Source organism: Micropterus dolomieu, linkage group LG12, assembly GCF_021292245.1.
Source record: "Micropterus dolomieu isolate WLL.071019.BEF.003 ecotype Adirondacks linkage group LG12, ASM2129224v1, whole genome shotgun sequence".
NCBI lineage: Eukaryota > Metazoa > Chordata > Actinopteri > Centrarchiformes > Centrarchidae > Micropterus > Micropterus dolomieu.
The window spans coordinates 8222336-8247253 of record NC_060161.1 but is presented as its reverse complement, the minus strand read 5'-3'; the positions used below and the strand labels follow the sequence as shown (position 1 = coordinate 8247253).

At 40.7% G+C, this 24918-nt stretch overlaps 2 protein-coding genes across 6 annotated transcripts in view; one reads left to right on the top strand and one right to left on the bottom strand.

Annotated features, from left to right (window-relative positions):
* The window catches only part of focad (focadhesin), a 61176-nt gene extending 60889 nt beyond the window's left edge, over positions 1–287 (bottom strand). Inside the window, exon 1 of one of the 2 annotated variants that reach the window (XM_046065847.1) lies at positions 265–287. The gene's annotated coding sequence lies outside the window, so the exon portion shown is untranslated. The remainder of the gene's footprint in view (positions 1–264) is intronic. The other variant, XM_046065846.1, reaches the window with a different exon arrangement.
* The window catches only part of mllt3 (MLLT3 super elongation complex subunit), a 51326-nt gene that overhangs the window by 3505 nt on the left and 22903 nt on the right, over positions 1–24918 (top strand). For 2 of the 4 annotated variants that reach the window (XM_046065851.1, XM_046065849.1), the window contains exons 3-6: positions 19415–19497; positions 19608–19751; positions 21965–22003; positions 23507–23635. In XM_046065851.1, the coding sequence (XP_045921807.1) occupies positions 19415–19497; positions 19608–19751; positions 21965–22003; positions 23507–23635 (395 nt within the window). The remainder of the gene's footprint in view (positions 1–19414; positions 19498–19607; positions 19752–21964; positions 22004–23506; positions 23636–24918) is intronic. The other 2 variants (XM_046065850.1, XM_046065852.1) reach the window with 2 other exon arrangements.

Genomic DNA, 24918 nt, shown 5'->3' with positions numbered 1-24918 from the left:
ATTACCTATTACCCCTTTTTATAAAAATAGCAACAGGCCTATGTGACATGAGTCAGTTTTGTTGCTACCTATCAGTGAAATTTACATTTTTATTTGAAAATATTGAAACTAAGAAAATAAGGAGAACAACATTATGAAATATGTCATCTAATATTGTATAACTATGTTTGGCACCATGTGATCAGACTGGAGTCTCGACTTTGCAGAAGATTAGAAATGTGAATATAAAGATTCTGCTCCAGAATATTTTAGGATGATGTTTACCTACCAATGCACGGAAGCTCAGAAACTTCTTTGCTAGATGTATAAATGACTTTGCAAAACTGTTCTTTCCTATATGGAACAAGAACCTAATTTAAATCGTATCTTATTGTGAACAGAGTTTTCACCTCTGGGGGCTTCTGAACTTTTTTTGGGTCTGGAACCTTTTGGAACTCTAGAAACTTATTTGGGGTTTTGAAACCTTCTGGTGTTCTGTTAGCTCTTAAGAACTGTGGAACCTATTGCGAGTCTGTTTTTTGGTGGGCTCTCAAACTTTTTAGGAACTCTGGAAGCCTACCTGCAGTTAGACCAAAGGTCGATGGCCTGAATTTAGTTCTAGCTGCACCGATCCCGCTAGACATTGTAGAAGGAAACGCAGAAAGAAATTTGCTGAGGGAACCTTTTTCATTCCTGGACTGTTTGGTGGAAAAAGGCCATTACTGCATGCCTGTTGCCACCAAGCAAAAATGAGGTGAGGTGCTGGGAACAACCAAAGTCTAGGCAAGGAAAGTACATACACTGTATGTCGCCTTGATTAACAACCTACTGAGAAATTGATGGACTTCAAAGCTGTCAAAAGTTCTAAAAAAATATGTGTTTTGAGACAGCAAATTGCACACAGCAAGTTGGAAACCTCATACTGTATTCATCCCCCCCCCCCGTGCCTCCAAGCTGTCAATAAATCAAATTCCTCTATGCTGATATGGAACCTTCAATGCTTAAAGTTCCCTAAAAGGTCTTTAATTACAACGTACCAAGTCAGATGTGGCATCTGCACACTGCCTGTTTTTGTGCTTCACCTCAGTCATGATAAATGTAATGTGCAGTTTGAAGACTAAGACCAAAAGCCCAGCAGGAAAATACTTAACCTTCAATATATCTCACGCCATGACACATGCCATGAGATCTTCCCAGTGTCTCGAGTCTTTTGGACGTGTGTGTTTTTACATGGTTACAGATTGTGAGCCGAAGTGCTTCCTGCTCTGTTGGGTCTTTAGACGCTCTTGATCGTTTCGAGTGTAATAGATCAGAGAGAATGGCTCCTGTTGTTTCATTTGTATAAACTGCTCAGGAGAATGTAGTATTTTGTTACTATTAAACTCATTCTCCACCTGCTCAAATGTTTATCTTTGTGAGTATGACACACTGAAAAATACTCTGTAATCTTCAATTTATTTTACATTTATAATGATTTGGACTAGGGCTGCCCATGGCTACTACTAGTCGGCTAGTAGTTGGTTCAAGCCACTAAAGGAGACCTATTATGCTTTTCCATATTTTATGACTTATCTACACTGTTACAATGTTGGATGTTCATGTTAAACATGGCCAAAGCTTCAAAAAATGAGGTTAAAGTATTTAACAGAAATCCCTGTGAGCCCAAACCTCAGATTTCCTCCTGTTCTGAACGCTCAGTTTTCAACTGCTTTTTCTACCAACGGCTCCGTTCTACGACATACGGAGCCAGAGTTCCATATGTGGTCATTTGCTCCGCACAGCAACGACACAGCAATGCTCAGTCTGTCTGTACTGCTCAGTAACAACAGCCTGGTAACATGCTTCAGTTCTTGGCCAATCAGAAGACAGTGGGCTTTGAGAGGGGGGGGGGGGGGCTTAAAGAGACAGGAGCATTGACAGCTTTTTTCAGACAGAGGCTGAAATGAAGGCTTATATGAAGAGTCAGTATATTTTTTGGAACTTTGAATGATGCAAAGCTGCCATACAGGAGTCACAGAACTACAATATAGGACTGGAAAAGCAGTATAATAGGTCTCCTTTAATAGTCTAGGGGTAGCACGTTTATGGTATAAATTTAATTAAAAATACATTTTTTGGAGGGGGACAACAGATAATGTTTTAGTTCCAGGGCACTTAACATAGTTAACTCTGTAAGGTCCTCTGCTGGTGGTGTAAAGAAACACCAACACTCCCCTGGTACTCTGAGCTCCCAGTCTGGGTAGAGCCACTAACCGAGCTAATTAGCTAAGCTCTGTTAACTGGAGTTAGCGGCACTCTAGCTATAGCAGCTAGACACACATGTGCAGATGTCATTTGGTACCACGTTGGTTTCGCCCAAAGTCCAGCCCAAAGGGAGTTCCCATCTCCCACAGAAAACTATGCTCCTGGACTACCTGAAAACAGTTCGATTTTAGTCCAGCCTACTTCTGTAACCTATCTGCGTGACTGCGTCACACGCGTCATAATGCTCACCCAGCGACTAGTGTGGCCCTCCCTCAAAATCACTGGTGGAGAAACACACTGAGCTGCAGCACACACAGTGACAACACGTCTGACTGCTGCCTCCCCATACAGTTGTGATGGAGAGACAGTGCACAGGTAAAACATTAAGTGTGAAAGATCAATTTGTAACAAATTAATAACTTACCACTCGGCACCTCTCAGTCTAGGTTGCGAAGCTGATTTGGGTTGTGTTTATTACTGTGTTATGGGATCAGACTCGGGCTAGAACATGTACATCTGAAATGAATGGTTATCGGCATGGTTCGTGTTTGACACTGTCAGTACAACAGTCTGACAGCCTGCTCCAGCAGGCCCACAGCTGGCTAACAAAGTTTGGGGGTGAACTCCAAGAATACCCACTCTCTCTCTTTTTTCTTTCTGGATACAGTGTTTAATTTAGTCCAGTTTGCAGCTGTTGAAGATTACACTTTCCTCACTTTAGATGGTTTTTGATCACCTTCATGTCTCACATGGTGACACGCCAGCCACTCTAAAATAAAATGGGAGCCATTTAAACAAGTCGTAAGCACCGAGTAAACCTGTCAAAAGGAATTGAGTTTCAACGTTTAGCTTTCAAACCTACAGTCTGTGTGTGCTGTGTTTGGAGACTGTAGACAACATTTTACTTTTTATGGACAGGACTATTTGTGCAGTCTTTGCCTAGCCTTGGACAACTGATATTTAGTGTGAGGAGTGGGACTGTGCTGGGAGGACAGAACCCATCTTTAACTAAATGGACTGGAACATAATTTTTACTTCTCCCAGGATCACCTGGTTTTTCAAAGAAAGTTTTGGCAGCACAATGCCTGTATTTATTTGTTCATTTCATTGTTTTTAGGATAAGAAACTAAAACAGTCTTTAAAAAATTAGATCCAATACATTTGAATACCCTGTGTGCTGAGATACTTTCACCTGGATCTTTCCTTATGTAACTGACAGCAGTGTTTGATCAATGGAGGTTAGGGGTGTGTGAACTTAGCTTCATGATTCTGCAAAAAGAATGCCAGCAGGAAAGCGTTATGTGGACCAGGGATCCCCAATGGCCTGTCAAGATTTCAAAGACTGCTGTTAAGATTTAAAAATATCTATCTTTACCTCTTAGCTCACTTGCAGGTTTCATTTCTTCTATTTTTCTATTCTGTTTCTAAGCTGTTGTTTAGATATGTGTCAGCCATACTTTATTTGCTTATGTAAAGATTCTGACAACAGGTAGCCTCATGTAGCATGCTGATGGAAGGAAGGAAGTCAAACCGCTTTTCAACATCAGTTCTCTTATTGCTCCAAAGACCGTTCTTCTTCTTATCAACATGTCCATACATCACCAACTCAGGGATTATTGCACACACAGAAGGTGTAGCAGTGAAAACATAGAAAGCAGTTTAGAAGGGATGGGAAGGTGATCGGAGGCCGTGAGCGAAACTTCCTACCACCGGTCCTCCCACACTCCCAGTGATTTGTTGTGCAGCTCAGAGAAGCTGCCAGACACACATTTAGATTAATGACGAATCAGTCAGTAAAGCTGCCACCGCGCTTCATTATTGCCATGCGGTTAACGGGCCAGCGTTGAGGCGTTGCCATGGAGACGGCCTAATGGCAGTGCCGTATGAACAAATGGAGGTAAAGAAGCTCTTTGGAACCAGTGAAGGGGGTGCTATTTTGGCAATAGGCGGCAGTGTCTCATGCTGCTTAAGCACCTCATTTGGAGCCTCGGCCGCCATTTAATCTACTCTGGAGATGGCTTCTCTTCAAAGGTGTTTGTGATTTTTCAGAGGATTGTCACTTTTATGGAAAGATGTAAGACAGTGTAATGGGAAAGAAATGGGCCAGCTTGGTGAGAAGAGGTTGAGATTTGTGGTCTGTGCAGGAGAGATGCACACGAGCTGAGTTTCTCTTTGTGTTTTTTTTTTTTTTTTTTTTTTAACACCAAGGTGCTTTTTGTTACTAGGGGAAAAACAAGATTGTTCCTGGTTGAAAAAGAGGGTGTGGTGGTTTATCAGCTTGCCAAACCAGACCTCTGATAGTCCAGTGTTCCAAAGCACCAACTGTGACATTAACATATTGTGCTCATTTAGAAATGAGACATTGTTTTAGCATTATAAATTTGGTGTCCATGGTTTGCTATGTTTCTCAGTTTTGAGATTTGGTGTGTTTTCGGTACAGCAAGAGGAACAAATTAAAGGCAGAAGATAACATTTTTGTCATTTATTTAGATAAATGAAAACATGAATCCACCAGTGTGAGGACTATTGCTAGGGGCAGTGGGTAATTCCTGAAAGACTGCAGCTCTTGCTCATTTTTACAGGGTGGTGAATAATTCCTGGACAAGCAATATCTACTACGCAGAAACAACTTACTGACTGCCAACTGACCGATGCACATGTGAAGGAACATTTACAGCAGAGTTCAAACACCAAAATACACACATTCAGATAATACCACCTAGATTGTTTCTAGAAAAATACTGTGGTAAAACAACAATGGCGCACCATTTTAGTCCGATCTACCCCTTTTTTGTTCAGTGTGGCTGGATTTTAATGGAAAACCCTGACATCCCCCAAATGATAGAGGCTCTTCCATCTCGACTTTTAGTCATCATCATGTGAGCTGTACATCCAGGGGCTAAGCCAACATGGTTTGGCTAACAGATCACAACTGTCCCACTGCCAAAGCTGTGCATGTGCTCTACAAGTGCCAAGATATAGACCTAATTAGAGTGTATGAGGCTAAATCTACAGTAAATATTTGGTTTACAGGGCGAACCAAAGCAAAGAAAGTAGCAAATAAAATGAAACCTCCTCCACCGAACAGTTTAGGATGAATATACATACTGTTCCACCCATATTAGAGATTCAGTCTCGCTACTTTTCTGTCTTGAGGATGAGCACAGGCACATCTGTTTAGCAGCAGTAACTCATCACCTCAGTTGTTCCCATTACGAATGTGTGAGTGGCTGTGATCTGTTTATGTAAACCCATGAAAATGATTGCCACTGTCTTTACAGTTTTATGTATACCTTATTTTATGTCCCATTCTCTAAACATGTTCTGTGTGTAAGGTTTGTCCAACTATGTTTTCAGGTTTGTCTTATTTGCCACAAAGCTGTAACAGTCGCACTACTGCTCCTGTGACTTGAGTTTAATCAACTTTTACACATGTAAGCTATTGAAAGCTTCAAGTTTACGTTTTCAAAAGGCCTTCTGTGACACACACTTCACTTACTGAAGGCAAACTCGTCAACAATAGTTGACGGTGGAGGAGTATCTCCTTCCCCTTTAAAGGAGTGCTCTGTTCTGTTAGCCAGATTGGCGACTGTATAAGCCCCTTACAGTGTGTACACGCGCACACACACACGCACAGATTGATGCCTTAATGATTGGGCCAACATGTTAGCCCCTGGCCATCTCCTGGGCTCTGAGGAACGCTCGAATGAAACCTTTTAACTCCCCTCATCCTCCGCTCAGGCTTAATTTGTGGCTTGTGTGCACATACCACATAAGTCAAGTCACTGCAGTGACCTATACATAAGATACAGATCCTCAGGCTGAAATATATCTCAGAAGCTGCTGTGCATTCCTTTCCTCTTTGCTGTGGCTTTGCTAATGTGATCTCTCTGAGCTCTGATGATACCAGTATTGATGTCCTCGCAGGAGATGAAGGATGCTTTCCTGTGCATGTGTGGTTTCTTTTGTCTTATGCTGTTCTCAGTAAAGTTTCAAAAAGGAAACAATAGCAATATCATCATACCTTTAGTCTACATTTAGTAAGATACGAGTGACTCTTACATTTTAAGTAGGTTAAAGATGCACTAATGTTCTACTAGTGATTACAATACTGCAAAAAAAAAAAAAGGGCAATAAATTACATGCATATGTGCTCAGTAGAAATACTTGCATTACAAGCTATTGTGCAGCAGCCTTATGTATTTCATAAAAATGTAATAATTTCTTTATGACTTTGACTATAATATGACTATTTTGTGGATGAGCTCTTTAGTTCAGGTGAGGCAGGAAACCCTGTACAGTAAGAGGGGAACTTGGGTTTTAAACAGGGGTGTAAGGGTAAACACTTTGTTTTTGGTACAGCAGGGAAATCAAACAAATGTAGAACATAACATTTTTGGTAACACTTTTATTCAGAAATATGTAAAAATTAAACACTCAAATACTGGTATCAATAAGAAAAAATAAATCAGTCAGTGATGCTCCATCGTAAGACTCTGACCTGTTGCTAATTCCAGATCTGCAGCCTGCCCTTGTTTATAAAGGGACTGACTAAAATGCTCATGTGATGCTGGCACAGCAGAGATTAAGCACCTTGACCATATACTAATAATAATTCTGTATTCTGGACCACATACAGTACACACACTGTAGCATAATGCTGTTGCACAGTCTGAATCTGCAGAGAAAGACTGTCTGAGCTCTGAGGGGAGAAGGACTCGCCTTCCAGTCTGGTTTTGTCCCATTCCGCTAATCGACACATTCAGTGACTAACTGTTGCCCGTTTTCTCTGTATCTAACCGAGAAACCTTAATGCTCCCATAAAGTGGATCTGTCAGGGGAGGATCCTCCAGGTCTGGTCTCTCATTTGTGTTTGTACTTTGGAGGCAGCGACACTACATGAGCGTGACTAACCGGGCTAAGCTGATTAGCATTCTACAGCTGACTAACAACAGCTGGTGCACTGCCAAAACTTTTGGGTAAAACTATGGCACACATAAATAGAATGATTTGACAGCAATTGCTTGGGTCAAACATCCTGTCTCGACGGTTTTGGGAAGAAAACGCGTACCATTACACCATGTGTGTTGTTTATTTATCATTATACAACACAAATTTGCACAATGGGGGGAGGAAAAAAAATAAGTTTGTAGTCCCTTCATGCTACACAGACAAAATTTAACAGATAAATGTATTCATATTGAATCAATATTTTAAGCTGGTAAAATCATATCCTTCAGAATTTAGAATGTCAGATTTAGTAACTAAAACTATTTAAATGTGTCGGATACATATTTAAAGTGGTCTTATTCTGCTCATTTTCAGGTTCAAAATCTATTTAGGGGTTGTACCAGAACAGGTTTCCATAGTTTCATTTTCAAAAAACACCATATGTTTTGTCGTACTACACATTGGTCCAGAGCCTCTTTTCACACAGTAGGTGCACATGTGAGGGAGGAGTTCCTAGGTACGAGGCAGTTCAGAGCAGAGTTTTCTGTGGGAGATGGGAACTCCCTTTGGGGTGAACTTTGGGCTTTTTCACTTTGCAAATCTGTTAAATGCACAGAAAAGGTTTATAACTCAAAAAAGGAGAGGGGGGAAAAGCCAAAAAGCAGAATATTACCTCTTTAACACCATTTAAGTAAATGTAAGTATTCATGGATCAGACTCGGAATCTAACGACACACATTATTAAAGGACTCCGATCAGGCCAAGTCTTGTGTTGGGACAATCTTCAAACTAAATGCTCCTGAAACTTAGACAGTTTCCACTTTGTTTTCCCTTTCCTCCAGTTTCAACTTGCCTGATCAATAAACAGCAACAGCTGTTGATGCAGCAGTTAGCACGGTTAGAGGCATTTAAAGGTAGAATGAGTTAGGGTTGCACAATATATTGACTCGATATTGTTATCGCAATATCACATTGCGCAATATCATGTCAAAAATGTCACAGAAGTTATGCAATATTCCGTTAAACTTGGGATGAGGACCGTCCATTGGCTGTGTGGCTTAGTTGTGTTAGATTTTAGAGCCCGCTTGAAACCGCTATATAATGATCATGTTTCCGCTATATAATGATCATGTTGGCCAGTTGCCCTGTCACATGCAAGTGTGAGGAAATCGGTCCACTGCACAAACATACCCTATGAAGCGTACCACGTGACATGTGTGCATACTTAGCAGCATGAGTGAAGAGAGAGAGAGCGAAAGAAAAGAGAAAGCAGAAAAGTAAGAAGATGAGTGTGGCTCAGGGAGACAACGAAACAACAGTCAGTATTCTCTCATTGACTTGGTTGTGTCGCAAAGTCCACACTTTACTTTAATATTTTCGTGAGGGGACAGCATTTGCACCGCAATGTAGTAATATCCAACTTAAACTAACTACTCCGCAGTCCACACATGCCAGTGTTGCAGGGAAGAAATTTGCATTGAGAATAAACAAACGTGGAGGAGAAGTGGATAATACTGAAAAAGAGGACTCAGACCATGCAAGCAAAAACGAGGAGCTCATACCAAAGAGAGACGTCTGTTGTATGGACGACACAGACACTATCCAGCTGTTCCAGCCGTGATGTGTGTGTTTAATGACTCGCCCACGGACATTCAGCGAACTTTCTGGTTTACCGAGACATGCTGTTGTTGTCTCGTCCTCTCATGTTAACTTTGTAGCAGCAAGTAACCACAGTTTGCCAACCCACAACCTAGCTAACATTACTTCATGGTATTTGTCGTGGTGTTGGATTTCTCCCGAATCACTTACCCGCTTTTATGATGCAGAGAAAAAATCATGAGTTTCTGTTGGAAATTCCAACAGTAACTATATTTAATTGAATTTACACTTTAAAAAGTGTTCTACATTAGGATATGTGTCGTTATTGGGATATGAAATGACCTATATCGGGATATGAGATTTAAGTCCTATCGTACAGCTCTACTTCAGCCTTTGGGCTAACGCCGCTCCCTCTCTCTTCATTCACTCTCCAGCTCGCCCGGCCACAACTGCTCTCTCTCGTTGAGCTGAGGAGGAGGGGCCAACTTTCAATTGTGTGTTGACAAACAGACAAATGCAACTCATTGTGCCTTTTAAGGAACAGAAAGGGATTAGAGAAACCTGATTACCAAACTAGACTTCTCCTGGAGGAAGCCAATTTCTTGGCCATGTAGTGTTAGTGTATTGTTGCAACCAACAACTATTTACATTATTAACAGATTATTTACTTTGTTTGTAGTTTTATCTAAGTGCCATGACTGCATAACCTGATATCTTAGCAGAATCTGGTTTCTTGTGTGCATTTTGAGTGAGTGATGCACATCTTTTTTTGGTTATTTTTTGAATTGCTTGGGGAAATTCAAATTACAAGGCAAAATGCAGACCTTAGACCAGTAACGATTGTCTCTCTTCTGAGGAGAAAGGACAGGTGCTGGGAGCATTTCCGGTGCCCATACAGGATCTGCAGAAATGTTGCAAGATCTACTTTAGGATGTCAGGAGTACAGTTTTACAAAAAATGCTGAAAAAGAACACGCATCAAAAAGAACCAGACCAATTACTGAGATCCAGCAGCTGGCAGTTCATCTACACGACAAGCTGGAAACCTGAAACTCTGAGTGGTGGCAGTTTCTCAATCAACATTAGGGACTTAACATCGGGTCATGTGCAGCGTTTTTGGATAAAAATACCCAACTTTGTGCATAAAAGCCCCTAAGACCCCTCCTCGCCCCCCTCTCCCAGTGTCTGGCAGAAATCAAAGAGCTTCAGGAATTTGCTAGTAATTGTTTTACGATTCCTCAGAAATCATACCTACTTGTATAGGTGGAACACAAAGAAAGCAAGAGGCATGAAAGCTGCAGGCTGGCTGCTTGTAGCTGGCATGAAAGGATGGGGAAGGGGAGGAGGTGCAAATAGACGGCGCAGCCACCACCAAATAACAGGAACTGAGCTGTAAATGGTGGCTCTCCCTGGGTTCAGTCAATGAAAGGAGGTAGCAGGAAGTGGTTTATTGAAGCATGGTTTATATGGGCTGGCTGTCAGCTCCTTCCCTCACTCCTTTCTCACTCGCCCCTGCCATAAAACATTTGTCTTTATTTACAGCACTTCCACACACCAAAGCTGGAAGACTTGAGTCGGGACCACTAAAGTTGACATGGTCATTTTTATCATTGAAATGAAAAGAGCCAACAGGTTAAATGATTTACCACAACCAACATCATCTGTTACTGTACCATTTTGTTACAGTGGGTTAAGTTAATCGATTGGTCCATTGACAGAAAAGAAATCAAAATTAAGTAATTGTGGAAGTTATTTATCAAGAAAAAAGTCAGTGTTTCCAGCCTCTAAAATGGGAGGATTTGCTGCTTTTCTGTCTTATCATCGCTCATTTAATCTTTGGGTCTGTGGCTTTCTGTGAACAATGAATCCCACATTGAATGTGTTCAGATTGGCTCAGTACGAACCTGAGGGAAGTTGGTGGACTTTTAAAAGGAAAGGTGAAAACCTGTGCAGCAGAAGCCGAGATATCCTTTCCTACTTTTTGTATGATAAAACTACCATACGTCTACTGTATTAACAGGGGAATAAAGGGTTTAGCCAGGTATCGGAAAATGCTATAAAGTAAGAATGCTTTCAAAATAGTGAAAAGGGGAGTAAGTAAGAAAAATTTAAATCAAGCAATATTTAGTGTGACCACCCTTCGCCTTCAAATGGCATCAAGGTACACTTGCACAAAGCCATGGATTTTGTAGGCATATCGTCAGGTGTATGATTAAACAGTTACACCAAACAGGTGCTAATGATCACCAATTCAATATGTAGGTTGAAACACAGTCATTAAGTGAAAGAGAAACAGCTGTGTAGGAACAGCCAAACTCAGCTTACAAGATGAGGATGCTGAAGACAGTTTACCATAGCAAGACTGAGCACAGCAACAAGACACAAGGTAGTTACACTGCATCAGCAAGCTCTCTCCCAGCCAGATGAAAGAAGAAAGAAGCATAAGGAAACAGTTAACGGTGAGGACCGTAGACGCCGTGGTCGGCCAAAGAAACTTACTGCTAGATGAAAGACGTCATGCTTACTTCCCTTCACAATCTGAAGATGTCCAGCAGTGCCATCAGCTCAGAGCTGCAGAAAACAGTGGGTCCCTGGTACACCTTCTGTCCCGAGAAGTCTGGTCAGAAGTGGCCTTCATGGAAGACTGGCGGCCAAAAAGCCTTCGACATGGAAACAAGGCCAAGAGACTCAACTAAGCACGAAACACAGGAACAGTTATGGTGTCCATCTTGTTTTTATTCTGTGGATAGTGTATCGTGGCTCTTGTCTGTTTTCTCAGTGTGGATTTTATTATTCTTTTCTCTGGATTATGGATTCTGTATTTTGGTTTTTGCCTGGATTAACGCCTTTCGTTTTCGTAAGATTTGAGCTGTACCTGCTCTGCTTGAGTTTCCTGCATTTTGGGTCTGCTCCCCTTTTTCTCTGTGTTTGAAATATTTGGCTGTATCAGTGAAGGTGTCCAGTCTGTCTGGGATTACATGAAGAGAGAGAAGCAGCTGAGGCTGCCTAAATCCACACAAGGACTGTGGGGAGTTCTCCAAGATGTTTGGGCCGACCTACCTGCTGAGGTCCTCCAAAAACTTTGTGCAAGTGTACCTAGAAGAACTGATGCTGTTTGAAGGCAAAGGGTGGTCACACCAAATATTGATTTGACTTAGAGTTTTCTTCTGTTCACTCACTTTGTATTTTGTTAATTGATAAATAGAATCTATTAAAATGTTTATTTTTGAAAGCATTCTTACTTTACAGTGCGCACGCACACAAGGATCAGCTTAACCAAAGGTCACTGACTCACAAGTATTTTTTCATGTTGGTGCATTTGGCAAAAGGCCGTACTGTGATGTGTATTTGTAGGTGTTGGTCTTTTTTTTTCATCCACAGTGGCTTTTTCTTGTCATGCTACAAAATAGAAATGTTGAAGGCACAAAATGCTGTGCTTGTCTTTTAAAGTGGAGAATGTGGTTAATGTGCACATCCAACCCTAGCTGGGTGCAGGTGCAGGACAAAATCAGCATCACACGGTGGAGGAAAAAAAGAATTCTGCCCATTGAATTTTACAAGCTTTTTAAGTATCAAAGCAGTGTTTCAACCAGCAAGGTCAGGCCACGAGGTCTTCACACTTCAAGCAGTTTTTCATGAAAAGACACAGCAGACTAATATAAAGGCTTTTATCAGCAGGGAGTATGTTAATTCACATCTGTGTTGTATCAGAGCATCATTGAGAGTAGCAAAATTGACATTTAAAAATATTAAAATGAAAATGCCACAGATTATTTAAGTTGTGCTATGCCAGTGTGGAATTGGATGATTTCTTTTTTTTTCTCGCTAGCAGCTTTGCCTAAGAACGGCTGTGTCAGTCACTTAGCTGCTCCTCTGTCTACTTGTCCAACCTTTAGCTCCACCGCAAGATATCGTAAACAGTATTGGCTAGACTGTTTTGGTGGTCAGTGGATTATTCCAGATCATTTGTTGAATTCCTGATTCATTGTTTCATTTATAAGCGTGTCAGAAAATGGCCAACAATTTCCAGAAACATTTCCTGTCTGACCAACAATTAAAGGAGAGCCCTGACTGTTCTATTTGGCCACAATAAGGCCAATGTTTCATCTCAGTAAAACCTGATGGGCAGATTGTCATCTCTTACAGAGTACATTCATGTAGGGCTTAAATGATTCATTGATTAATTTGATTGCTAAAAAGCATCGACGCGAAAACAACAACTCTGTAATGTTAGTCTGTCCCCTGTAAAACGAAACTTATGTCGCCTACCGTAACAGCACGGCAGCATCTGATCAGAAAGCACCCAGTCTATCATCAAGTCCATGGAGCGCACCACAGACAAGGTAACAGTAACAGCAACTTTAGCATTTAACTGAAATCATGATTGATTTTTTGAGTTGAAGGCTTGCAAAAGTAAGCCGCAGTCCTCAGCTGTAAATGTATACACGTGCGTTTGTTGTTCTCCGCCTGGTTGGGCCGTGAGTTTGGGTTGTAACGTCACAGTCATGAGTTAACTTACACAGCTGAGGGGGGGGTGAATCGATGAAATAATCTGTAGTACTAAAATCATCGTTAGCTGCAGCCCTACATTCATGTTCCCCAGATGATCAAGTTCAATCTATAGCTTTCCTTCTGCACCATCGTCAGGCCAAAACATCAGGTTTGCATGCAGGATATATATGTGACCATGATACATACAGAGTGGGAATTTAATGTCCACTGGAGAGCACTGACCACTTTCTATCTAATTGTGACACTGTTTCTAAATGTAATCTTTTGACATTTCTTGTAATTTATTTGCAGACATAGAGTTTACACTAATAGATATATCTGTGACGAGATTGAGTCAGACCCGTGGATTTGTTGGTTGGGTGCTTTCTTGTTCCTTATCTGCCGACGTATACCCCAATACAATAGATCTGTAATAAGCTAATGTCATGTAGCCAGTACAGTGACATTAGGTTTTGACATCTAAAGTCACATTAGCATTGAACCAATGAAATACACAGGCATTAAAAGTTATAAATTAATTTCTCTGTGTTGCATTCTGCTGTGTTTTTCAGTGACAGTACTTTTTTTTAGCAACAGCGTCAACTTTCTGTCACCGTTTTGGCGTGGAGAGGAAGGATATGAGGGGCAAGGAGAGAGTGAGTTACATGTAATCTGCATACTAAGGAGAAAATGTCACTCTTCTGAACCCAACGTGCACTCCGAAGCCTCACTCCGCACAATTGCTAGTGCAATGGCTTCCACAAGTTCACCAGGAGAACCGGGCTGGGTTAAAGTGCAGAACACAGTCATAGCCAGTCAGAACGTACGCACATAATGGTTCTCAAGGGAGGTCTGGGAGTCTGTTGGCAGCACCTTGTCCCACTGTGTGTTTGTCTGGGATCTGCTATCAGGAGAGTCCCCATGATTCTGACCCCAACCCCCACCCCTCACTTCAACCTTCCAGTTCTCCCCTCCATCTGTGTTTGGTCCCTTGAGGTGGGTGTGGCTTCACACCTATGTGGTTTTAGTCTGGGATATGCATATGGTGTTGTTTATGTATCATTTGTTGTGATCCGGCCGATTTCTTTATTGATAAACATGCATCTGTCTGTGTTTCTATGTTTTACTTGTTGCTGGTGCTGCTGTTTGCTGTGTGTTGGTTTTGTAGCCCTTGTGTGTAGGGCTGAAAATGTTATCAGGATAAAAAATGTTCCTATCATTCAATATCGGTAATGATCAGGATAAATGTCAAATCATTATTTCTTCTTGAGTGAAAGTTGAAGTAACCAGATGGTTATTTGTGGTTTTAAACTTTTCTTTATGGTCAGAACAAACACTTGATGCCAAACAGTGGATCACTTGACAAATCTGAGGTAGAACATTCAAAACTATTATTATAAAATCTTTTTTTAACAAATATGTATGGCTAAAGATCTTTTTAATAGAAAGTCCTAATTCATTCGTGATTCAAATTAATTTAATTAAACATTTATTGAACATTTACCGAATATTTGTATTCATTGTTGAGGAAAATTATCATTATTGTTTTATTTCCCAGACCTGTGTGCAACTTCATATCAGTTTGTCTTTATGCTATTTTTATGCTATTTCTTTGAACTTGGCTTGGTTTGTCAGGAGTAGGACTGCGTTTCAGGACCTTCTATGGGACCAATCAAAACCTCCATTGAGTATGAAAGACATTAGCCTTGTTTCCATCTAGATTTTTTAAAAATGTAACAAAAAATGGAAAAAAAAAAAGTATGTAGGTTTGGAGCAAATAAACCAGGCTACAGCAAGCGCATTTACGTCAGTAGTTGATGTTACACGTGGCTGTAATAAACAAGACCTATGGGTTCCAAACAAGAAACAAAACCAGCTGCATGGAACTGATGGCAATTGATCTTAGAAAAATGGAGAGAGGTCCTCAGGAATGTGTTTCAAGCGGGTAAGTTGCTACAAGCCATGTCTCCGTACGTTGTGGGGATACCCGGCAAGACGGCGACAGCGGAAACAGCTGATCAGACGTGAGTTACAAGTTCTATGTGTCTGTTTCCATCTCCCATTTAGCGCATTAACTTTTTTTTTCGACAAAGGCAAAAACCACCTCAAGCAAGCGTAAAAGCTTCTTTGCGAAATTAAGGATTATTTTTTTTTATTTTGCCATTTCCATCAACCTTTTCTAATGCGATGGAAACACGGCTGCGATGGAAACACGGCTATTGACTTGCATATCTGGCTAGAGTGGTAATCTTGTTTACGTATTCTTTAATCAGGTATTGACATAATGTTTTCCCCTGTTAAGTTATTGGTCATGTTTAGAAAGAATTTACAAATTGGGAACTTTGGCTTCTTCTGTTAAATTTAAAAAACAAAAAAGGCGTTAAGTAAGGTATCAAACAAGAATCTGACTGAAAGTATTGTTTCAGCAGTAGTATCAAAAAATGTACCATTTTTACCTAGTCCTTATCAGGACTCCAAGAGGAAAAGCAATTGAGCAAAATGAGGAATAATGTTGAAGTCATCACTGGCCAGAACTGAGAAGCTGTATTTCAAGAGCTTCATGACAGTTGTCTAATGTTTCTACTGTGGTCGCATGGTCCTGGACCTTGTAGAAACCAGCTAAATTACTGCAATAGATGGTGAAAATATTTAATTGAAGACCCCCTTCAGACATCTTTTAAAACATTTAAAACTACTGTTTTGAATAATAATTTGTGTTTCTCTTTAAAATTTGTTTCTTAATGTATCACAGCCAAGAGGAGCACAAAGTTTTACAGTAAAAATAAACTTGTTTACTTTCTCTATGCAGCGTATGTGGACATTGGCCACCCAAACGCCTGGCATTTATTGGCCAACTGATGCTGAGATAAATGGCTTTATTAGAAACAAGAGGGAATAACAGTAAATCAGCGAGCGGAAAGAACTCATTTTTGAGCCACAAGCCTCACCAAAGAATTTTATTCTTTATTTCTTATTGTCTTTTGTTTTATGGTCAGGTCTGTCGTCTGGCCTGGCCTCATTACAAACCAGTCTGTGCAGAAAAGGCAAATACATAGTGACTGGCATTGTTCTGTGATTGGCATCTGGGTGTAAACCAAAGCCATGTTAATAAACGGCATAACCCTCTCCCTTTTTTGAAAGCGTCTGTGACCACTGGCAAGTTTTCTGTTACAGGTCAGCGGTCGCATTGTGCATCTCTGCCTCTCAGACGCTCCTTCAGATAATATTAACCTTTTCAACCTGAACTACTGAACCTCAGCCAAGATGCTGGGCTGACTTCTCCTTCACATTGTTTCTTCATATAGCTTCAGGCTTTTTCCTCTCATTTTAACCATAACTTGACCTGTTACTTCAAATCCGAATATTTCTTTTTAGTTACAACACCACTGTGGTCTTTCTTGACAGTGAGTTTGGACAGTATTCAGTTTTCAGTGCTAAAGTGTAAGCTAGTGTTATTGCTGAAATGTATTTATTTCAAATGCTCTTGTCTCTTATCAGTCTTAATAACGGAGGGGATCTGCATTTCAAACAAAATATCAGTCTGCTCTAAAACACTGCAGGAAAGCACTGACATGATATTTTTACCTACTTTTAATGCATGATATTTTTGTGTAAATGAGGTGTCTGTGGCTCAGGAAGAAGAGCAGGGTTGGTGGTTGGATGCTGAGACTGTCCTGTCCTCATGTGTCCTTGGGCAAGACGCTCCCTATTTCGCTGCCGTCGGTGTGAGTGTGTGGGTGGGGGATGGGTGTGCGGGTGTGAATGAGCAGCAAAAACCTTGTAAAGTACTTTGGATAAAAGTGCTTTATAAGTGTAGCCATTAGGTACAAGTCAAAATAAGTTTATATTTACAATAATTTGTGCATTGTCATACAGACGTGTAAGAAAAATGAAATGGGAGGATTAATTAAAAAAAAAAATTTAATAGTGAAGAGTTGGTCTCAACTATTTATAGATAAATCGATATCCAATTATTATATTTCCCATCAAATGTCCGAAAATATTAGGAAATGCCCATCATAGTTTCCCAGAGCCCTAAGTTACATGTGAATATTGGTGTTATCCATTCCATATTATTGATTGATTGGTTATGCTTCTTAACAGGTAGTGACAGTATGCCAGTGACTGAAAGTAAGGGGAGAACATGCAACGAAAGTCCCTAGCTGGACAGGAACTGGGACTATTGGTGGTCATTGTCTTCATCTTAGGTCACAAGGGTGCCCTTGTGTTTTAGCTTATAACAGGTATGTCCTTCCCATCGTATACATCAGCCACTAAGTGACCAGAAATCTCAGCACAGACATAAAAATTCTGTATTTGAGGTCATTTAGAAATGTCCATCAGGGAGTGCTTACAAAATAATTACAGTAATGGTTGACATGTAAGAGTTAAATGTCCTGCTCGGTCATTTTTGATAACCAAATGTAAGACATTGTTATCAAGTATATTTTGTTTATGTTGTGCTTTTTTTGTTTTTAACAAAATATCCAAAAAGAATGCTAGTACTAGCCTTGGTCTGATTGTGAGGTGTGTAAGTTCATTGCAGTTTCACTGAAAGTATCTCAGCATGACATCATGTCTGCCCAGTTATCCATGCAAATAAGAAAAATATACCAGCACATGTACTGAGTTTATGTGCTGGAGTCTGAATTTTTCTTTCCGTTTAGGGGTGGTTCAGCTCATCTCCTTCTCCACCTCGGTTTATATAAAGGTGCGGTGGTGAATGGGCTCTTTTAGCTGGGTGTAATTGAACCTGACCCACTTGCACAATTAACTCTAACCCATAATATTTGCTCAGTGGTATTGGGTTTTGGATGGCTTGGCCCCAGCGGTGAGGTTGACCTCAGCGTAGTCAGCCGAACCATCAATCACTGTTGGTCCTTGAAGCTCTAAAATGAAACAAGAGAGCACAGTGATGGTTAGATTGATGCCAAAGCCTGGTCCGCACTGAGGATGACTCAAGGTATTTCCAAGGTCTCCTTCATCAATGAAAGCCAAGTTGTTAGCTGCTTAGGAGTCCATTAAGTTTTTTTCCCCTTATGTTCTTTTATACTTGTTGCTTCTCCAGCAGTCTGCAGTCTCCACTTAAGGAATGGGTGTGGGACTAAATGCTTTTTGAGAACATGTCGAAGAAGTGAAGTTTGACACCAATTGGTCAGATGGTTTTCTTTATATCATTATAGATTTTTAATAATAATTGTATTAATTTTATACTCTTATGGACTTCCTTTGCTGCTGTTATATCACTGATTAATTTTAGAATGTGTCTTATTTTATTCAAAAACCATGTTCCTATTGAGTGAAGTAACATTTTATTAGGCATTGTTTTGGTCCCAGTAAAAATTTCCAGTGACACCCTCTCCAAATCCACATGGAGGACATACAGTAGTACCACAGTGATGAACTGAGGGTGGCAGAGTTTATTTTGAATGCACTGAATTGGCATCTGAGAAGACTTGTGACATCTTTAATATCATCCATCCGTGCTGTGCATCACAGTGATGCAGTACTAAAGATGAACAGAAGCTAAGATCTGCTTTTATTTGGTATTCCAGTAAACCCAGTCACCACATACATGGACTTAATTGGTACTTTTTCTGCAGAGTCCACTGGGAGAGGGGCTGACAAACACACACACCTCCCTAGGGAAGAACACCTGAGCTGAGTTGTTTTTCTTTAAAGGCCCCTGGGTATGAGGGGGGAGGTGTTCACCTTGTCATGAGCTGGGTGGATATCAACAAGCTTTAAAGGCCCTGGTTTGAATGTAAGCCACAGTTTTTTGCATTGATATCAGCGCAGGCAATGGAAATTAATGAGATCTCATGAGAATGGAGCTGCAGGTTTAGTCACTCAATACATCCAGTGACACTCTGGAGACTTCCAGAAATTCACCTGGTTTTTGTGTCCAGGGTGGTGAGAGGATGTTATGGATATAATAATGGTTTGAACCGTTAGTGTTCGTCAGAGAAAGAAACCATCCACCACCAACAAACACAGATACCACTGTTGTGCACTCAGAAGTTATTGGATGAGGGCAGCTGCTTTGCATTTTATAGAACTAAATGGATTTCAGCCAGTTTTTCAGTTTTGTTAGTCACCTTGTGTTGAAGGTTGAGGCTTCTCTTTAATGGTTCATTTCTCTTTCATTTCAGTGTGCAAGGATCCACCGTACAAAGTGGAGGAGTCTGGATACGCAGGCTTCATCTTGCCTATTGAAGTTTACTTTAAAAACAAGGTACATTGAACAATTTTACTCAGCAGCAAACTAAACGTAATGTTGGTTCTGATAGACTGACTGTGACTGTTCTCTTTTCCTTCTCTGGGTGCATCACCACTCTTCCTCAGGAAGAACCGAAGAAAGTTCGCTTTGATTACGACCTGTTCCTCCACCTGGAGGGCCACCCGCCTGTCAATCATCTCCGCTGTGAGAAGCTCACATTCAACAACCCAACTGAGGAGTTTCGTAGGAAGCTACTGAAAGCCGGAGGGGTAGGAGTGCGAGCGAGACGCCGGGCCTTGAATGACATTTCTTAATGCAAATACAGCAACTTTTACTGCCGCTGCCTAGCAGGCAAACTTTGTTTGTCCAGGGAAAGTAGATGGAGTTTAGTGCTGTTTTTCAGAAACAACTTTACATATTGTGTCACACCATGCATATAGATCTACACAAGCAACCTGCCTTTCTTCAGCCACAGGACATTTGCCAGTAGATGTGCTGCGTTAAATGGATGGTCACTGCCTTGTTAAGGATACCTTAACAATAAGTGTTTGAGACACACAGTGTTTGGCACACAAACTCTTTAAGATTCCTGTTCTGAATGCGTAATTCTGCATATTTCTGAAGAATAAGGCTGATTATATTTCTTATTATCAGCGTATCCAATGAAAATACTTGGCCCAGCAATCAAGTGCTGCCCCCTAAAACCTTTAGTTAATCATATAAAATGTTTGTTATTGCTAACAGGCTAAGGAATAGGAAAATCTGACAATGATGTCAGCGTCTTCATCATGACATTTCTTGATGGTGGTCAGGTGATGGTAACAAATGACACATGTGGCCTTAGTTGTGTGAAATAGCACTTCTGCCTTTTCATCCTTAATCTTTCCAAGATTATATTTCATGAAGATGTTTACATGTTTTGATATTTCAGATATCCCAATGGACCTAATCATGCTTCTATAATGTCAGTGCATTAATGGCACAATCACATTTTTTTATTGTGAGTAGTGATCTCCTCACAGCCTCTAAAACAACACCTTACTGGCTGATATAACATGTATATAAGATTGTACTTTGCTTGGAATAATAGAATTATACATGACTTCTTTTTGTTTTGATATCGGCATTTTATATTTCGGCCGCCCTGCTCTCAAAGTATCAGCATCGGCCATCGAAAAACCTGTATCGGTCAACCACTAGTAAGGAGTAAAACGGTTCTCCTACTCTGAAGAGGCCACTTTATTGCTTGACCGTTGACTTTAAATTTGGCAGCACTAAGATCTGATTATCTTGTCATTTCAGCTCTCTAGTCGTTACTGTTGTGATAAAGTTGCTTTTAGGGACATCTTTGGACATTTTTGGTCTCTGTCCTGATTGGAGTCCTTTAGTATTGGGTATTTGAATCTGATCCGCTACTTATATTTACCTGAATTTATTGCTGATTAAATATGTATAATAAAAAGCTTAGTTAAGCACAGAGTGGATACACAACACATGTATCCACTCTGTGCTACAGAGAGGAGAGATAGCAGCTAGGGTATCGTTTAAATTACAGTTTCACTTGTGGATGCTGTTTTTATCAAATCTCTGTTCCAATTCCAATATTCTAAGCTGTAATCAGTAAAAACAGGAAGGTTTCTTTTTCCCTTAATTTATAAAAAATAACTGATCAGTGATCTGTCAGCTGTTTCTGATGTGCTATGAATCGGGTAAATATCTAAGAAGGTCCATGGATATTGTTGTGTAAAAGCAGATATCAATAATGCATTTTACAAACAGAGGAGACTTAACCGTAGCAAAGGGATGTGACTCCTTCACCACAAATCTTTTCACCCACGGTGACCTTCATCCTTGTCCTCGCTCATCTTTCCTTCATGGCTAAAGTGAAAGGAGTTTCTGTACTAGAGGGGTCTCTGGGGAATCGCTTACTCCACCTTTAAGGAGAGCAGCACACAGCAACACTAGCAGGCTGAGACAGACAAAACAGAGTATAGTAAAGAAAGGAATGGATTTTGATCTGCTTTATTTTATCAAATACCGATCAATGGAAATGTGCCCAGAATGCTCCCGATACAGCTCGGGACCTCGCTAGCTTCTTCCTCAGTGTTGGGTGTAGTCAGATTATTGGCCACCGGCCGGAAGACTCCTGTAGTCGGAGGTTTTATGACTGGAGCTAAGTGCTCTCTATTTACTTTGCCCTGCATCCCCTTCCCCCTTAGCCTGAAAAAAGGCTCAAGTGCTGACATTGACCATGTCAAAACTTAAATTCTCCATTGTCAGGAGGAGAGTCTCACTACTGAAAGGTCTTAGTACATTGTGCTGTACTATTTTATTCAGTTCAAAGTTACTTGTCACACCTTGTTCCACAGATTCTTACATTAATAAATTAACATTTTACTAAGCTGAAATAATGCTTATTATTCAAAGAATTGGGCTATAGATGATAATTACCCCTTTCTTTTGTTGTCCCTCTCTTTAACAGCAACGGGATCCTCACAAGCGAACATCAGAGGACTCAAAAGTAAGATATCCAACATGCTTTGGGGGTCATGGATGGAAACAGGCTTATATAGATAACTAAATATTTGGAGACTGCTGCCAATTGTTATTTGTGTAATGACACCAGTACTTTTATCCTGGCAGGGAGTTCTACCGTAATTTTCCTCAGCACACAGTGGAGACGCACTGAAGCAGCTGTGTTGTCTGTTCTTGCATATTCTGGCCATCGTTCGGGCCCTGTAATGAATGTTGTGTATATGATGCTTTGGCAATATTGCAATATTGTTGTTACACATTCATGCCAATAAAGCTAATTTGAATTGAATTGAATGCAAGATATTCCAGCATTAAACAGGCAGCTTTAGATGTTTGAATGTGTGCTCAGTATTATTTAACAAATACGTACCAAAACATCAAGGCTTTTAAATTCGGAGTCTGTGCCGGTATTTTAAAGAAATGGCTCCACATTTTGGGAAATAGAATGATTCTCTCTCTCCAAGAGTTACATAAGAAGATCAAGACTCATGTCTGTGTGTTAAGTACAGAGCAGGAGTCAGATCGTGGTTATCTTAGCTTAGCATTAACATGTGCCTCCACTCCCACCCACACCTGCAAACATTGTGACATGCAGAGTAAAAAAGGACACAAATGTTTGGGCTATGCTAAACCTTCAGAAAAACCGACATAAAAGTTTTCCAAATTTCAGACTTGCCTTGCTTTGGTCTTATATTGTATAAACCCGCGTGACAGAAGCCAGCGAGGCTGTGCAGTGAGTAAACCTCACTCCCGACACCTTACGACACGCACTGGCGACCGATACCAGTGGCCATGGGCTTTAGCCTCCTCGTCAGCGTGTCTGCCTCCCGTACCAGAGGTCGCCAGTTCGAGTCAGGCCCTTGCAGTGCATTCTCAGGAACAGCTGCATACACTTACTTTAATCTTTTAACTTCAGTTGTTGACTCGATCTTATCAGCGCTACTGCAGGAGCCGCAGTATATTTTTTAACCGCCCGCACCCGCCCGCAGCAGAGTTAAAACCGCCCGCTCAGGCGTGATTTGTGTTGGGTCCCGCGGGATCCCAATCCCAATGCAGCGCTCTAATACATACCACAAATTTGCTTTATATGCAGATGATGTGTTTTTATCAGGTATTTGCATCTCTTCAGCCATTCTTAATATTAAAGGTTTTAGTTTAGTATCAGAATATAAAAATAGCTGGTGGTTAGTCTTTGTTACTGCCTCTCAATACACCAAAGGCAGACTAGGAATTCCAGTAGGGCACATTTTCAGATGCCTTGGAATAGATAAATTCCCATAAACATTATGATTTAAATTAGGAACTATCTGGTCAAAGAATAAGTAAACAAGACTAAGAATCTGGCCAAGCATTCAGTGCCAACTTTCTATACTTACCCAAAAGGTATATTACCCAGCCCTACTTTTCAACTGTACAACTCTAATCCAAACAAAAATCTTTCAAAGCAAAGAAGCCTCTGATCCTTTGTTTGTGGCTGTTCTTCTGGCAGGTGATGGTAATGCAGGAGGGCTCCACCTCCCTCTTCGGCCAGCACCTGAAGCTGCCTACACTTCCCAACAGCTTGCTGACATCCACCTTCTCCGACCCAAAGAAGAGCAAAAGCTTCCATGGGTCAAAGGTCAGTGTTGTCCTTAGGTACAGCCTGGAGCTAAACAACCTTCTCCTCTGTCTCCACTCTCGGCCCCACCCAGCTGGGAAACGTTTTACCCCTTCAAAGTCTCCAGGCCTTAATCCCCCACATATTTGGCAGGTTCAAAGACATCCAATGTATTTAAACTCATGGATTTCAAAGACATCTTACTTTGGCTTAAGCAAACTATATCTTGGCTGCTGCTCAGCCATAAGCACTTACATCTCTGACTTAGACATTTTGTGAATCTTTGACATCCTGTGGTTTTGAGCAAAAACATGGGAATCATCAATGTCCTTTTAGAATGTCTTATGTATAGAAATTTTAGACAATAATGTTGTACAAATTAGTAAACAGAATTATCTTGTGCGGCACTAAATCATGTATGTCAGTGAGCTGGCATGATGTTTCCATTATGTGTTATTTTTAGTCCCTTTAAATAGTGTCATTTAAGAGCCAGGTTAGGAGAGGCCCATTTCACATGGAAACAGTTTCTAGTCTAAACACAGTGTGTGTGATGAATTACTTGTGGAGCAGGAGGTCACACCCCACCCTCCCTCACCCTCACACAATATCTTAAATACACTGTTTTTATTTTAAATAAGTTCAGACTTTATTGGGTGAACTTAATATTTACAGAAGCACAAGAGAAAAAACAATAACCTTTATTGCCACTGGCTCAGTTGGGCAAGTGGGTTAATGCTCCTCTGGCCTGAACTAATTTCTACTGGCCTTGATTAAAATTTGAATTGCGTGCCTGAACACATTCTATAAGGGGAACACACCACCATGTGCGTCCGTTTACACCAGTGAAATGTAAGGAAGCAAAGTCGTTGGGTTTCTTTTATGAACTTTTTTCCCACTTTGACTGCAAAAGTTCAAACAGGCATTTGTATAACATGATAGTAGTTCATTACAATATAAGTGAGAACATGATGGCCACAAATTCTGATTAAAAACAAATAATTTAAATTAGGGAGTAAAAGAATCCAAAAACATTATAATAAAAAGGCTAACATGTCATATAAAGTTTCTTAAAGTGTGAGAGAAGGGATTACCCAAAACAGAGCTCATGGGAATCAAGTAGTTTTGATGAATTTGTACTATTAAGATGTCAATAAATTAAATGCGTCAAAAGCAGGAGATTTACATTTATGTGAATGAGGGAGAGAGGGAGAGGGAGAGGGAGAGAGGGAGGGAGGGAGAGATGGGCGGGCGGGCCCTCGCACGTTTAGCGCGTCAAGGTGTGAGGCGGCCACGTTGCAGATTCT